The sequence below is a fragment of the Somniosus microcephalus genome, chromosome 12 (genome assembly GCF_052327205.1).
Source record: "Somniosus microcephalus isolate GS21.2 chromosome 12, FLI_Smic_1.0, whole genome shotgun sequence".
Classification (NCBI taxonomy): Eukaryota; Metazoa; Chordata; class Chondrichthyes; order Squaliformes; family Somniosidae; genus Somniosus; species Somniosus microcephalus.
The window spans coordinates 31,325,982-31,342,644 of record NC_140998.1 but is presented as its reverse complement, the minus strand read 5'-3'; the positions used below and the strand labels follow the sequence as shown (position 1 = coordinate 31,342,644).

At 46.5% G+C, this 16,663-nt stretch overlaps 1 protein-coding gene across 1 annotated transcript in view; it reads left to right on the top strand.

Annotated features, from left to right (window-relative positions):
• The window catches only part of LOC147109106 (prospero homeobox protein 1-like), a 66,489-nt gene that overhangs the window by 42,063 nt on the left and 7,763 nt on the right, over positions 1-16,663 (top strand). The window contains exon 4 of the mRNA XM_086004176.1: positions 13,964-14,158. Coding sequence (XP_085860302.1) covers positions 13,964-14,158 — 195 coding nt within the window. The remainder of the gene's footprint in view (positions 1-13,963; positions 14,159-16,663) is intronic.

Here is a 16,663-nt window from a genome sequence, read left to right as displayed (position 1 = left end):
GATGGGCAATGTTCCCCCTCTTTTTTTTGTGGGTGCGCGGTCCCATTTATCCGGCTGTGCGGCCCATTCAAAGTTTTGCGTATACGCGAAATTTCACATTTGCAAAGCCGGTCCCGGGCTGCGCGGGACTGGCAGGCAGCCGCGCAGCTTAGAGGGAACGTTGGTGATGGGTACAAGCTTCGTGAGAGCCGGTTTCCCCAAGCTGTTGGATAAAGGAGATGTATATCCTTAGCGAGAAGGGTGTACGAGAGACACCGGGAATGTGCTATGCTGTGGATCATTTAGAACGACCGTGAAATTCTTCGCTAAATATTAGAAATGTTAAAAACAAAATGAGCTCTGCATCAACTGTTTGATCTTAGTCTCTTCCTTTTTGACCTCCTGACTGTGAGTGTGATCCCTGTTTTCCTGCATCACTGACCCCCCCCGAGGTCAATGACAGGTCATGTACTGAGCTCGCTTCCCTTCCTCGTTCCTGCAATTCAGCGTGAGAGAATCTTCGAGAACAATGGGAAGCTAATCCCGGGTGTCTGACTCAATTCCGTCATGGCTGTTTTACCTCTCTGTTTCTTTATATCATGAGGAGAATTCAGTGGCTGTATTTCCAAATTAAAACACTTTACTTAGAAGAGTTTTTGCAGTCTCCAGCGCGACTCTCCAGTTCGCACAATAATTAGTGCTATATTTACACATATAAAGGTACAAGTAATTGCTCAGCCTGGACACCAGATGGTGCTGTTCTAGGAATCTATATCTAAGCTGCTTTAGCGTAGTGGCTCAGAGCTTTCACCACAGCAACAGGAGTTGGCCATTCAGCCCCTCGAGCCATTTAAATTGATCATGGCTGATCTGTATCCTAACACCATTGACCTGCCTGGATTTCATGTCCCATAGCCGTTTTAGGTTTTTGTAAAGTTAGTGACAGGACGATGAATTACATAGAATTATATAGAGTGTACAGCACAGAAACAGGCCATTTGGCCCAACTGGTCCATGCCAGTGTTTATGCTCCACACGCGCCTCCTCCCGCCCTACTTCATCTAACCCCATCAGCATAGCGTTCTAGCAAACACGATAGCTGAAATTTTCCTTTGGGAATTGCGCTGAATGGTAAAAGTTGGAAGTTTTTAAACAGCTTAGTCTCCAGCTGAGAGGACGACAGGAGCTGACAGCTCAACAGACAATCAAATCAGAGGGTGATCAGTGACCCGAGCACAGATTCATCCCTTAATCTCCTGAGCGTATCTCCCAGGAAAGACACAGACCTGTTCACTCACCCACGAATATGATGTTTTCTCTGAAGTGCAAGGCAGCATTAGCGCTCCTCAACGATTATTTAATCACGTGCGAGAGATCAGCCAGCCAACCACTTCACATCCTGATGGTACCTTTTAAAATGGCCCAGAGAAGGTGCACAAGATCAGAGCCCAGAAACTCTCCCTCTGATGTTTCATTTTCTCCTCATTTATTCTGGTGCCGAATGGTCCTGACTCTCTGGATGGTGCATTCCCACAACAGCACAGGAACCCGCTGTGTGGCGAGTAGCAGTCAAAGACGGTCAGGATATCTTGGTTGAAATTTTGTACTGATCAAGGTGTGCGATGTCAATGGGGAAGGGAATATTAGGGCACATACGGAGCGCCAGCGCTGTAAACCTCCCCTATTGGTCCATATTTTCCCCAAAGTCAGGTTCAATTACTGCCAGTCAAGTACAGCTTAGAGCACTTTTAGTAGATCAGTACAGTTGCAGTGCCGGAAGAGTGATGATGCAAGGGCTTCCCTTACACACTGTCGAGTTTTACTTTTTACTCCTGCCTCTGAGTCAGAAGGTTGTGGGTTCAACTCCCACTCCAGACACTTGGAGCACAAAATCTACGCTGACGCTCCAGTGCAGTACTGAGGGAGTGCGGCACTATCGGGGGTGCCATCTTTCAGAGGAGACATTAAACCGAGGCCCCGTGAGCCCTCTAAGGTAGCCCCTGGCACTATTTTGAAGAAGAGCAAGGGAGTTCGCCCCTGGGCCAATATTTATCCCTCAACCAACATCACTAAAGCAGATTATCTGGTCATTTATCTCATTGCTGTTTGTGGGACCTTGCAGTGTGCAAATTAGCTGCCACATTTCCTACATTACAACAGTGACTGTCTTCAAAAAGGCACTATATAAATGCAAGTCTTTCCTTTACCACCAGTCTCCTGTAGACTCAATACAGCCCAGTTATCGGTACAGAAACCAGTGCTTTGACAATATCCCATTCACGCAGGCGCAGTGTCTGAATTCACTGAAAATCGACCTGTTATATTTTCCAAACTAAACTTGAATTGTCAGTAAGGATAATTGTGTGAGAGTTTTTCTGTTGTTGGTTTAATTGTTTTACTTACAATTTGACGGTGAGTCAGCCCCATGTGTCAGCAGAGTTGTGCTTATGAAGGTATTTGGCTTCACAACGCAAGCTTGCTGACTCGCTGAACTGGATTAGTAGGCCACAAAGGAGGTAGTTGCTCTGACGGCAGAATGCAAGACACCCGAGAATTGTAGGTCCGCACTGCCAGCAGGTTTACAGGGTTCTGCTTGTTTACTTTGATGAATGCTTGTTGATAGTGGAAGAACTGCGTGTCAGCAGTCAATGCAACTCGCTTAATGCGCAGGCCCTTTAGCTCCAGAGTAAAGCTTCCTTTTATAGCGTCCCATCAAACACTCAGGTACAGCACTCTTTAGACGCAGAGTAAGCCTGCCTGTACCAATCCTTCAGCTGAGATGTTAAACTAGGGGCATGGCTGCTAATTCCAGTAATTCGGGTGGACGTTAAAGACCAAAGAGGAGAGAATTCTCTCACTCTTCCCTTAACTATCACCACCAAAACAGATAGAGAGACTTGAATTTATATAGGGCCTTTCACGACCACTGGACGTCCCAAAGCGCTTTACAGCCAATGGAGTACTTTTTTTTTTGAAGTGTAGTCACGGTGGTAATGTAGGACACGCAGCAGCCAATTTGCACACAGCAAGCTCCCACAAACAGCAATGTGATAATGACCAGATAATCTGTTTTCAGTGATGTTGATTAAGGGATAAATATTGGCCAGGACACCAGGGATAACTCCCCTGTTCTTCTTCAAAATAGTGCTATATAGGATCTTTTCATAGAATCATAGAATGGTTACAGCACAGAACAAGGCCATTCGGCCCATCGAGCCCGTGCCGGCTCTCTGCAAGAGCACTTCAGCTAGTTCCACTCCCCCGCCCTTTCCCCGTAGCCCTGCAAATGTTTTTCTTTCAGGTACTTATCCAACTCCCTTTTGAAAGCTGTGATTGAGTCTGCCTCCACCACACTTTCAGGCATTGCTTTCCAGATCCTAACCACTCGCTGAATAAAAAAGGTTTTCTTATGTCACCTTTGGTTCTTTTGCCAGCCACCTTAAATCTGTGTCCTCTGGTTCTCGACCCTTCCGCCAATGGGAACAGTTTCTCTCTATCTACTCTGTCTAGACCCCTCGTGATTTTGAACACCTCTGTCAAATCTTCTCTGCTCTAAGGAGAACAACCCCAGCTTCTCCAGTCTATCTACATAACTGAAGTCCCTCAACCCTGAAATCATTCTCGTAAATCTTTTCTGCATCCTCTCTAAGGCCTTCACATCCTTCCTAAGGTGCGGTGCCCAGAATTGGACACTACTCCAGTTGAGGCCGAACCAGTGTTTTATACAGGTTCATCATAACTTCCTTGCTTTTGTACTCTATGCCTCTATTTATGAAGCCCAGGATCCCGTATGCTTTTTTAACCGCTTTCTCAACCTGCCCTGCCACCTTCAACGATTTGTGCACATAGACGCCCAGGTCTCTCTGTTCATGCACCCCCTTTAGAATGGTACCCTTTAGTTTATATTTCCTCTCCTTGTTCTTCCTACCAAAATGTATCACTTCGCACTTTTCTGCGTTAAATTTCATCTGCCACATATCTGCCCATTCCACCAGCCTGTCTATGTCCTCTTGAAGTCTATCACTATCCTCCTCACTGTTCACTATACTTCCAAGTTTTGTGTCATGAGGGAGAGGCCGGGTTATCTCAATGACTGGCTTCTTTTGTCTTTTTTCCACTTCAAAAGTACTTCATTGGCTGTAAAGTGCTTTGGGAAGGTCCTGAGGTCATGAAAGATGCTATATAAATAGAAGTCTTTTTTATGCACTACCTGCTGTGGCAGCGAGCACCACAGATCAGGGTCTTCATAGATTCACTGCCTGGTGCTGTGTTAGCCGAAGGAGCATTAGAATGAAAGAAAGACTTGCATTTCTATAGCGCCTTTCACAACCTCAGGACATCCCAAAGTGCCTTGCAGCCAATGAAGTACTTTTGAAGTGTAGTCATTGTTGTAATGTAGGAAATGCGGCAGCCAATTTGCACACAGCAAGGTCCCGCAAACAGCAAAGAGATAATGACCAGATCACCTGTTTTAATGATGTTGTTCTTCTTAGAATGTACAGCACAAAAACAGGCCATCCGGCCTAACTGGTCCATGGCGGTGTTTATGCTCCACCCAAGCGAGCTTCATCCCACCCTACCTGCCCCATCTGTATATCCTTCTTTTCCTTTCTCCATCATGTACTTATCTATTTTATGTCCACCTGAGAGGGCAGGCAGGGCCTTGGTTTAGTGTAAGTAACAACAGAATATGCTGGAAACACTCAGCAGGTCAGGCAGCATCGTGGACAGAGAAACAGAGTCAGCGTTTCAGGTCGATGACCTTTCGCCCAGTTCTGAAACGTTTACTCTGTTTCTCTCTCCACGATGCTGCCTGACCTGCTGAGTGTTTCCAGCATTTTCTGTTGTTATCTCTGATTTCCAGCACCCGCAGTATTTTGCTATTCCTTGGTTTAATGTCTCATCTGAAAGACGACCTCCTCTAACAGTGCAGCACTCCCTCAGTACTGCACTGTTGTGCTCAAGTCTCTGGAGTGGGACTTGAACCTATGAACTTCTGACGCGGAGGTGAGAGTGCCACCCACTGAGCCACAGCTGAAATCATTAGTGACGTTACAACTGGCCTGGGTGCCACTGTGTTAAGCGGTGGGTGGGGGGCAGTGGGGGGAAGCCAGGGTTCCAACAACTGGTTGTTCTTGAGTAAGGAAAGGATTGGGCTTGCCTGTGGTGCCCTCCACAGTTCAGCAGCCAGCCCACAATCCGTGAGTCGCATCAGGTGAGGAGCCTTTACCCCAGCGTGAGTCAGTGCCTCCAGGGGAGAAGAGGGGAGGAAATTGTGTTTTTTAAAAAAATTTTTGCATTCAGAAAACATCTGTCAAAATTAATTTCTGGGGGCCACTATTAGAAAATTAATTGGAGGGGAAAGCACACTAAAACAAAGAATGGTTTAGAATTCATCCCAACCCGGAAATTAACTAAAAACAAAATGTTGCTGTGCTTTTTGATTCTGAAGTCTTCAGACCACCACAGCCCACTGTCAATTTATTTTGGGCAGCTGCACAAATACCCTGTGCCTATGGAGCCCACAACCCACAGCACACTCACTTCTGCAGTCTGTGGGCTCCGTAGACACAAGATATTTGCGCTGCCATCTGAAATGAGTAGCCAGTGCTGGTGAAGTGGGTGCAATACCCACAACTTGTGTTCCTAACGAGAAGCAGTTCAGAGTTACAGTGAGTCACTTTGCGCCCGCGGGGGATGTGTGTTTTATTTTTAATCTTGCAAAGAGCCTGAAGTTATAAGTTGTTCCTGCTGCATCAACAGTGAACAATAACTTGCACTTGTATTAAGTTGATGCTCTTTAAGGTAAATTCAGTTTACAATCAATTAAATCCACACAACGCACTCTGTTTATGGGGGGATGTCAGTTAGGTCCAGACAATGCAGCTGGAGCAATGGTATTTTTCTCATATCACATCAGTTTGAGACAATGAGGTTCTCTGAGGCATTCCAATAGCATTCACAGTAACATAACAGTGTTGGAATGGCTTCATCCGTATGAGCCCTGTGGTGATGGGGCAGGTGGGGGGGGGGGGGGGGAAGAAGTGGGTAGTTGCCCGGGCAGCCACATCTTGGAGCATGGTAGCCAACTCAACTGGCCAATCCCCAGATACCAAAAGCTGTGGGAGGGTCATAGGTCAAGTCTTTAGCCTCCTGTCCAGAAAAGAGGAAGTAGTTAAAGCTGTATCCATATCCTATCCACAGAATTTTTGCTAGGCCACTGCAGAGGCCAGTTAAGAACATGAGAACATAAGAAATAGGAGTAGGAGTAGGTCATTTGGCCCTTCGAGCCTGTTCTGCCATTCAATAAGACCATGGCTGATCTTTTACCTCATCTCCACTTTCCTGCACTATCCTCATAGCCCTTTGTTAAGTCCGTGAATGATTGAGACATGGACTAGCAGGAGAGAAACAAACAGAACTTTACTGGTGAAAGGCATAAACGAATCTAACAAAACAGAGGCTCTCTAGCGCCTTTTATACAGGGGTGGTCACTGCCGGTACTGCAGTCTGAGACCAGTTATTCTCTTAAAGGTACATACACAACAATTCCTCCCCTTTTAGATAAACAGTACATAACATTAATTTAACAACTAATGATAACGAATTACAATCACAATTACTGTTGCTAGATACATTGGTTAAGTTTAAGCAATTATAAGTTCAGTCTTTGAGGAGACTTCCTGATTCTGTCTGGATAACGCCTCTTTGGGGTATCAGGTTCTGCTGGCAATGTTGAGTCGGAATCAATGTCATTGTTTGGTTCATCTGCTTCCAATATTACCGGGTCTGCGGTAGCTGCAATTGGAACGTCGATTTCATTACCAGGTGTATCAGATCGTGGTGTGGAGTTGACGTTTTCCAGTGACTCTAGAATCTGGTCAGCATGTCGTCTTACAATGCTCTCCCCAACGTCCACGGTATACATGAGAGGTCCTTGTCGTGTACAAATCGTTCCTGGCTGCCATTTCTCAGTGCGGTAGTCCCGGGCCAAAACTGGTTGACCTATCTTAAAACTCCTGGTCGGCCTTTCATTCATATTCTGAAACTGCCTGTTCTCCACATCTCTTCGGACGTTTGGCTTAACCAAATCCAAGCGGCATCGTAGTCTTCGATTGAAGAACATCATGGCTGGAGTTTGGTTGGTAACCGCATGTGTCGCATTCCGGTAGGCAAACAAGTTGTCCACCTTGTGTTGTAGGGGTATATCTTCATTACACATTGCCTTGATAGCCTTCTTGAATGTTTGGACAAACCTCTCGGCCAATCCATTAGTGGCTGGATGATATGGGGCAGATGTGTAATGCTTAACACCATTGTTCTTTAAGAACCTCCGGAACTCTTCAGACACAAACTGTGGTCCATTGTCAGAGCAATCTGTTCAGGCAGCCCATTCCTGGTGAATATGGTTCGTAAAACTGCGATAGTTTTTTCCGTGGTGGTTGAGGACATTTTTATTACCTCTGGCCACTTTGAATGTGCATCCACCGCAATTAAAAACATCGAGTCCATGAAGGGACCAGCAAAATCAATGTGCACCCTTTGCCATGGAGATGAGGGCCACTCCCATGGATGCAGAGGAGCTTGTGGTGGGGCGTTTTGGACCTTCTGGCATCCTGCACAGCTCTTGGTCATCTCTTCGATTTCTCTATCGATTCCCGGCCACCACACAAACGCTCTGGCTAAGCTCTTCATTTTTACCCCACCCAGATGACCCTCATGAAGCTCATTGAGCACTCTATCCGTCAACTTAGGTGGAATTACTACTCTGGATCCACACATCAAGGTTCCTCTGCACACTGACAGCTGTTCTCTTCTCTGCGAGAATGCTGGCAGCAGTGGTTCGCCATGTGCTGGCCATCCCTTCACCGTTAAATCATAGACCCGTGATAGTGTCGGGTCATTCCGTGTTTCCTTTTCTATGTTTGCATTCGTCACAGGGAGACATTCGACTATGGTCGAGTGGAATAACTCCATTGGATCCACTGCAAGGTCTTCTTCTTCCACCGTCGGCAACGGTAGACGTGACAATCCATCAGCATTTCCATGCTGTTTAGTTCCTTTGTACTCGATGTCATATTGGTGTGCCCCTAGGAAAAGGGACCATCTCTGCAGCCGTTGTGCTGTCATTATCGGTACGCCCTTCTGAGGGTTGAAAATGGAGACAAGAGGTTGATGAGCGGTTAGTAGAGTAAATTTTTGACCGTGCAGATAGTGATTGAACTTCTTCACCCCCCACACTAGGCTGAGGGCCTCTCTGTCAATCTGGGCGTAGTTACGCTCGGCAGAAGTTAACGAGCGTGACGCAAAAGCTATCGGCCTCTCCGAACCATCAAGGAATTTATGTGACAGTACCGCCCCAATGCCGTAGGGAGACGCATCACACGCCAGCCTGATTGGCAGTGCTGGGTTGTAGTGAGCCAATACTTCCTTTGAAGTGATTAAGTCCTTACTCTTCTGAAAAGCACGCTTACAATCATCGCTCCATTTCCATGCTACCCCCGTTCGTAGCAGGGCGTTCAGTGGGTGCAGAATTGTCGACAAATTCGGCAAAAACTTATGATAGTAATTCACCAACCCGAGGAATGACCTCAGCTGCGACACATTTTCAGGCGCTGGGGCCTTAACAACCGCTTCAATTTTGTCAGGGGACTTATGTAACCCCTCTTCATCAATCACGTGGCCACAATACGATATCTGTTTCTTAAAAAATTCGCACTTGGGGCGGTTGGCTCGCAGCCCATGTTCCCGTAGTCTAGTGAGCACCTGTTCTAGGTTGTTAAGGTGTTCACTGTCATCTTCACCTGTTACAAGGATGTCGTCCAAGTAGCAGAGTCCCCGGAATCCCTTGCAGGACTTGTTCCATCGCTCTTTGCCATATCGCCGGAGCCGATGCTACTCCGAATACCAATCGATGATACTGGTAAAGACCTTTGTGAGTGTTTATCGTGAGATACTTCCTAGAGGACTCTTCAACCTCCATCTGCAAATATGCTTGTGCTAGGTCAATTTTTGTAAAACGCTTCCCTCCAGACAGCGAGGCGAAGATGTCTTCTATCCTTGGAAGAGGATATTGTACTGTGCGAAGGACAGGGTTCACCGTCACCTTGAAATCCCCACAGATGCGAATCTTCCTTGCCTCTCCGGACTTATTGGTTAACGTTTTCTTCATGACAGGAACGATGGGTGTCGCCCACTTGCTCCAGTCGACCTTAGACAACACGCCCGCCTTCTCCAGCTCTGCCTCGACGGCTGGGCGAATTGCATATGGTACCGGTCTCGCTTTGAAAAACTTGGGAACTGCATTCTCTTCTATTTTTATCGAGGCGGTTACGCCTTTAAGCGTGCCCAGTTCTTGTTGAAATACCTCTTTGGCGTTAGCTAAGATTGTTGACAATCGTCCAGGAGTGACGTCTTCATCTTTTTTACCATCCACTGTCATTGCATGAATGGAATGCCAATCTAAGTTTATCTTCCTGATCCATTCCCGTCCCAATAACGGTGGTCCACCATTTGGCAGTATGTAGAGATACAATTTCCGTATTTTCTTGCCATTGTATTCGACAGGCACCCTTATTTTTCCTCTGGGGTATACTTTTTGCCCCGTATACGTCATCACGACGATGGATGTCTCTCTCAAGGGTATGTGTGAAAATAGCCGCTCGTAGTCTCGTCGATTCATGACGGTTAGCGCTGATCCTGTATCCAATTCCATTTTAACTTGGGACCCTGCTATCATGAGAGTGACCCAAATGGTTCGGTGATCCTCTTTTGCGATTACATTGTGAAGTTTGAGACCGCTTAGTCTTCTGTTTCCGGATTCACTATCACTCATCTGGTCTTCGGAACTACTGTCCGTCATCTTTTGTACTTTCTTGTACGGTTCCTTAGTAGCCTTTTTGTTGTCGCTGGTCTTCTTCCCAGACCTACAAACTCGTGCAATGTGTCCAATCTTTCCGCATTGTCTGCATATTTTGTCTTTGGACCAGCAGTCCTTCTGGTCATGGTTAGTTCTGCCGCCGCGATAACATTTTGCAAATCCCCGTGTCATTTCGTGGGTGCCGTATTCCTGTGGTTTTTGTTGAATTTCTGCAGCTCCCCTGGCTGCTGCTTCATACGATATTGCCACGCTGAAAGCCTTATCTAGCGTCAGCTCTTTTTCTGCGAGTAACTTCTTCTGTGTTCCTTCACTCAGGAGTCCACAGACAAATTTGTCCCGTAGGGTATCTGCCAGTCCTGCTCCGAACTGGCAGTGCTTTGATAGCTTGCGTAGTTCCGTAAGATACTCAGCATTGCTCTCATCTTTGTGCTGAGTTCTCCTGTGGAATTTAAATCTTTCTGCTATCAACAGCGGTGCAGGGTTTAAGTGCTCCTGTAGAACAGCAACAATTTCGTTAAAACTCTTCGCCTTCGGTTTGGCTGGAGTAATCAGGTCCCGCAATAGGCCGTACGTTCTAGCGCCCATTAAGTTTAACAATACCGATTCCTTTTTCCCCTCCGCTATTTCATTTGCCTCGAAATATACCTCGACTCTTTCCACATACGTGGTCCAGTCCTCTAATGTATTATCAAAAGCAGTGATACAGCCAGTCTTCGGCATCTTGCAAATCTAAAATGGCGCCTCCCGCGCTTTGCCTTCTTCTCTGATTTAACAAAATGGCGCCTCCCGCGCTTTTCCTTCTTCCCCGCTGTTGTTGGCGCTGCTTTCCACGGTTTCTTGCGCGTATTCTTTTTCTTTTATTATTTTCCCGTCGTGGAGCGGACCCTCTGGAACACTTCCCTCCCTCTTCTGAGGTCCGAACGCTGCCCAGCTTCGAAACACCGGCCGCGCCCTGTATGCTCCACCCTCTCTCGCTCTCCTTGCTTCCCGACTCGCTGCCCGGCCCCGTTGCAGCCCAGGAAGGATCAGAGCACTACCTGCCACCAGCCCGATTAGCTGGGAAACCACGGACCGAGGAACCCAGCCTGGCTCTGGAACGTCGCTCCTGCAAAGCCTTGAACCCGCCGATTGACGGTCGACGCCCGTTCCTCGAGTTTCAATGGACTCTATTTTTTTTTTTCTTCTGACCTTCAACGTCTTCGGAGCTGCTGCTGAGTTGCAGGTAAGTTCTTTCTAACTCATCGCCAGTGTTAAGTCCGTGAATGATTGAGACACGGACTAGCAGGAGAGAAACAAACAGAACTTTACTGGTGAAAGGCATAAACGAATCTAACAAAACAGAGGCTCTCTAGCGCCTTTTATACAGGGGTGGTGACTGCCGGTACTGCAGTCTGAGACCAGTTATTCTCTTAAAGGTACATACACAACACCCTTGATTCCCTTAATATTCCAAAATCTATCGATCTCTGTCTTGAATATACTCAACGATAAGTTAATAGTCAGCCACTTGGTGTGGGATTAGTTACATATAGGCCAGGCCAGGTAAAGACACCAAATTTCTTTCCCTATAGGACACTAATGAACTAGTTGGCTAATCCAACAGCTTCATGGTCACTTTTTTTTTACTGATACCAGTTTTATATTTCAAGATTTCTTTTTTCTTAAACTGAATTCAAATTCTCAAACGGCCATGGTAGGATCTGAACTCCGGTACTGAATTATTAGTCCATGCCTCTGGATTACTAATCTATTAACATATAAACACTACATTACCGCACCCTTTAGGGAAGGAAACTTGGCATCCTTACCTGATCTGGCCTATGTGTGGTTGGCTCTTAACTTCCCTCTGAGGTGGCCTAGCAAGCAGCTCGATTGTACCAAACTGCTTCACCCACACGGACTGCAGCTGTTCAAGAAGGCAGCTCACCACCACCTTGTCAGGGCAACTAGGGATGGACAATAAATGCCAGCCATGCCCATATCCTGAGAATGAAGATAAAATGAAGCCCATTAAAAGAGGGATAGTGTGGCATGCTTTGTTATTTTCCATGTTACAAAGAGCGTTATAACATAACTGTAACTTTGATTCTGTGGTGTTCATAAATCAGCTTGTTGGTTTACAATTCACCTCATCATCAATCCATCTTCCCGAAAATAGTGGAGACACACGTGATGGCACTTGTGAGATTACAGTACCCAGTATACACAAGGAGAGGTTTCATTCTTACGACCCCCGTATAATTAGATATCAGGCAGTAAAGGTGAAGTCCTGATCGTAGTCTGCGACCAGGAGAGGCTGAACCCAAGAAAATCCCATCAACCATTGGTTTACCAAAAGTACACACACTTTCGTGAGCGCAGAGATAGATGAGGCTGTAACTGCAGTCTGCGGCAATTTGTAATCTCAAATTGGCGCAATGAAAAGGGATTTCATACTCTGGTGCCCAGAAAGTGGCACTGATGCAGAGCGCTGCAACCTCAGAGCACTGCTTCCCCCCCCCCCCCCTTGATCCTTTACCCGTGGGCCACTGGCCCCTGTTAGGTCCACAAGAGGGGCCGATAGGAAACAGACCTGGTGCTTTCCATGCCTCCAGTGCCTGCTTTTGGGACCCAGGAGAAATTTGGTGCTGGACACTTTGGAGGCATGGCCGTTTCCTCCTTTATATTACAGTGTGCCCGTAGAGGCCAGTGTGGGTGCCTGGTACTGATGGCACAATATCAATATAAAAGTGCCCAAGTCTCTTCTCTCTGTTGGTTCTAAAGGTCCTTCGCAAAATGAATTTGTGGTGATCTTAACCCAGTGGAGTTTAGACTGCCCACCAAAGCTGCTCATCTAACTCCGCTCAGAGACAGGGCTGGTGTATTGGCTCGATTCCCCGCCACACAGTACATTTACCCACAGAACCATTATGGAAACCCGGTAACATATGGATGGAGGATGGTAAAACAGGGACTACATGTAACATCTACATAGAAAAGCAGAATATTTTTTAAAAGGTGAGAGACTAGTAAATGTTGGTTTTCAGAAAGATTTGGGGGTTCTTGTACACGAATCACAGAAAGTTAACATGCAGGTACAGCAAGCAATCAGGAAGGCAAATGGTATGTTCGCCTTTATTGCAAGGGGGTTGGAGTATAAGAGCAAGGAAGCCCTGCTGCAATTATAGAGGGTTTTGGTGAGACCACACCTGGAGTACTGTGTACAGCTTTGATCTCCTTGCCTAAGGAAGGATACAGTTGCCTTAGAGAGGGTGCTACGAATGTTCACTAGACTGGTTCCTGGGATGAGAGGGCTGTCCTATGAAGAGAGATCGAGTAGAATGGACCTATATTCTCTGGAGTTTAGAAGAATGAGAGGTGATCTCATTGAGACGTCTAAAATTCTTAGAGGGCTTGACAGGGTAGATGCTGAGAGGCTGCTTCCCCTGGCTGGAGAGTCTAAACTTGGGGTCATAGTCTCAAGATAAGGGGTCAGCCATTTAGGACTGAGATGAGGAGAAATGTATTCACTCAGAGGGTTGTGAATCTTTGGAATTCTCTACCCTAGAGGGCTGTGGATATTCAGCCGTGACTGTGATCAATAGATTTTTGGACTCTAGGGGAATCAAGGGCTATGGGGATCGGGCAGGAAAGTGGAGTTGAGGTCGATGATCAGCCATGATCTGATTGAATGGTGGAGCAGGCTCGAGGGGCTGTATGGCCTACTCCTGCTCCTATTTCTTATGTTCTTGTATATTACAATACATTAAAAAACACATATTACTAGTAAATCTCATGTGACGTTGGTGAGTCAGAGGATACTGTTTTATAACAATAGGGTGTTATCAACAAAGTGTTACAGGAAGTAAGTGTAACATAGGAAGCGCATTATATATATATATCAGGGCTTTAAATATATCACAGAGGGATAATATATTATTGATTGTGCATGAGATAATTGCCTATTTGTACAATTCAGGAAAGTTTATTAGATATTTAATCTTCATTTGTATACTTTTAATAACTTCAATAACACACATTAAAAAAAAAAAAGGATGTATTGTGTAACAGAGGTAGACCCAAGTCGAATAACCAGCTCCCTTTTTTTATCTGTTTTACCACCAGTTTAACAGATGTATCACATCTCAGCTTATCAAATGGTTCAGCAACTTCCGGGAGTTTTACTACATCCAGATGGAGAAGTTTGCCCGACAGGCTGTAAATGATGGAATGACCAACGCCAATGACCTAAAAGTCACCAGAGACTCCGACCTTTACCGTGCCCTCAATGTGCACTACAACAAAGCCAATGATTTTCAGGTCCGTCTTTTACATCCTCTTTCAAGACTTCTGTGCATATTTATATTTACTAGAAAATTGCCCCCCACCCAACTGACTCAATTTCTCCAACACAGTGTGTTTACCCACAGAACCGTCATGGAAATCCAGTAACCTATGGACGAAGGATGGTAACACAGGGTCAACATGTAACATTATGCATGGGCAGTTTTTCCTATGTAAAAGCTGGTGAGCCGGCTGCGCTGTTTAAAGGGAACATTGCCTATCACTATTTACCTTATCGTAACCTTTCATAATCTTAGAATCATAGAATGGTTACAGCACGGAAGAAGGCCATTCGGCCCTTCGAGCCCATGCCGGCTCTCTGCAAGAGCACTTCAGCTAGTCCTTGCCCTTTCCCCGTAGCCCTGCAAATTTCTTTTCCTTCAGGTACTTATCCAATTCCCTTTTGAAAGCTACGACTGACTCTGCCTCTTTCAGGCAGTGCATTCCAAATCCTAACCACTCGCTGCATAAAAAGGCTTTTTCTTATTTCGCCTTTGGTTCTTTTGCCAATCACCTTAAATCTGCGTCCTCTGGTTCTTGACCCTTCCGCCAATGGGAACAGTTTCTCTCTATCTACTCGGTCTAGACCCCTCATGATATTGAACACCTCGATCAAATCTCCTCTCACTCTTCTCTGCTCCAAGGAGAACAACCCCAGTTTCTCCAGTCTATCCACGTAACTGAAGTCCCTCATCCCTGGAATCATTCTCGTAAATCTTTTCTCGCCCTCATCTGCAAGATTTTCTGCATCTTGAAAATCTTTATTAGATCACCTCTTAATCTTCTCAGCCCTAACCTCTCAAGACTCTCCATCACCGTAGCACCTCATCCCTGGTAACATCCTAGTGAATCTGTGCTGCACCTTTGCTATTGCATAGCGGGTGCCCAAAAATGTACACGATACTCCCCACTGCAACCTTACTAAGATTTTGTACAACTTGTCTCGAGATACAAAACCATGGATTCCATTTCCCTTTTGTCTGGCCTTATTTACTTGTGCTTCCACCTTCATTGACTTGTGTATTTGCACACCAAATTCCCTCCGCTCCACTACTCCATTTAAGGTATATTTCCAGAAAATGCTGGAAATACTCAGCAGGTCAGGTAGCATCTGTGGAGAGAGAAACAGAGTTAACGTTTCAGGTCGACGACCTTTCATCTTTTACCTTGTTCACCTTCATTGCTTTCTGTTTCCCTTCTCTTATTTCATCAGGTAGCTACTGCCAGTTCTGATGAAAGGTCAACGAACTCCACAGATGCTGCCTGACCTACTGAGTGTTTCCAGCATTTTCTGTTTTTATTTCAGATTTCCAGCATCTGCAATATTTTGCTTTTGTGTAAGGTATATTTCCTTTCCCTGTTCTTACTTCCAAAGTTTATCAATTCAGATTTCTCCAACATTGAACTGCATCTGCCTCCTATCTGCCCATCCTGCTTATTTATCTATGTCCCCCTTGATTTATAACGTCGTTACATGTAGGAATTCTTCTTTCCTTACTAATTTTATCACAAACAATTTAAAATATACATCTCTAGGTCTCACCTGGAGGTATTGCCTCATACTATGATATGGTTCCACAAGAGCTGGCAGATCTTGGTACCTCTGAGTGGTCAGTTTCTCATGTGTGAGCCTCGATAGTGACTGTTCACAGCCACACCCTATCCTATTATCACCCGATGCACAGATATAACGTACCTACTTTCTAGCAGGCAAGCTCACCAATTCTCCTGCATCTACTGAGAGATGTGCAATTCATGATCTCCCATCTGTTTTCACTGTCACGCTAACTCCCTGCGTCACTCTCAGTTTCTCTCACAGGAGAGTCAGAGCTTCCTTATTATCATTTCAATTGATCCGAAATTGAGTTGGGGAGGCCAAGTATTTTAATCAAACAACGGGTTAAAAATTGGGTGGCGCCCCCTGTTAGTGCCCCGAAAAAGTTAGCGCCCCCCGCGGCCGATTTTCCCAGGTAACGCCCCGAGAGGCAGGAGGGGCGCTACTGGAAGTGCCCCGCGTCCCTTTTGGGGCGCTGCAAGCCAATATTGCGGTGCTAAAGGGGAGGGGCCTGGCACAGCGTGTCCCGGCACCCAGCTGGGCCACCAGGGATTGGGAGTGCCAGCAAACGAGCCCGGCACTCAAGAGGAGTGCCGGGCTCACGGAGAGCAGCCAGCACCCCGTGGAAGGGGGGGGGGGGCTTCACTGGCAGGCGGCCAGCAACAAAAATGGCCACCCGCCACCTCCCCTTTAACTAACGCCGCCCCGGCCGCAGGTAGGCCCCCCTGACCCCGGTGGACATAGTGTCCGGCGGGTTAGGTCGGGGGGGCGCCACCCAATATTACAACCGGGGTGCGAGTGGGGTGCTGCACACGGCGATGACGTCATCGCAGGCGGCGCAGCGCTAACGGTTAGCGCCGCCGCTAACCTCCCGCTGAATTTTGCGGGAGGCGTTAGCGGCGCAAATCAACCAGATTTAGCCCCTA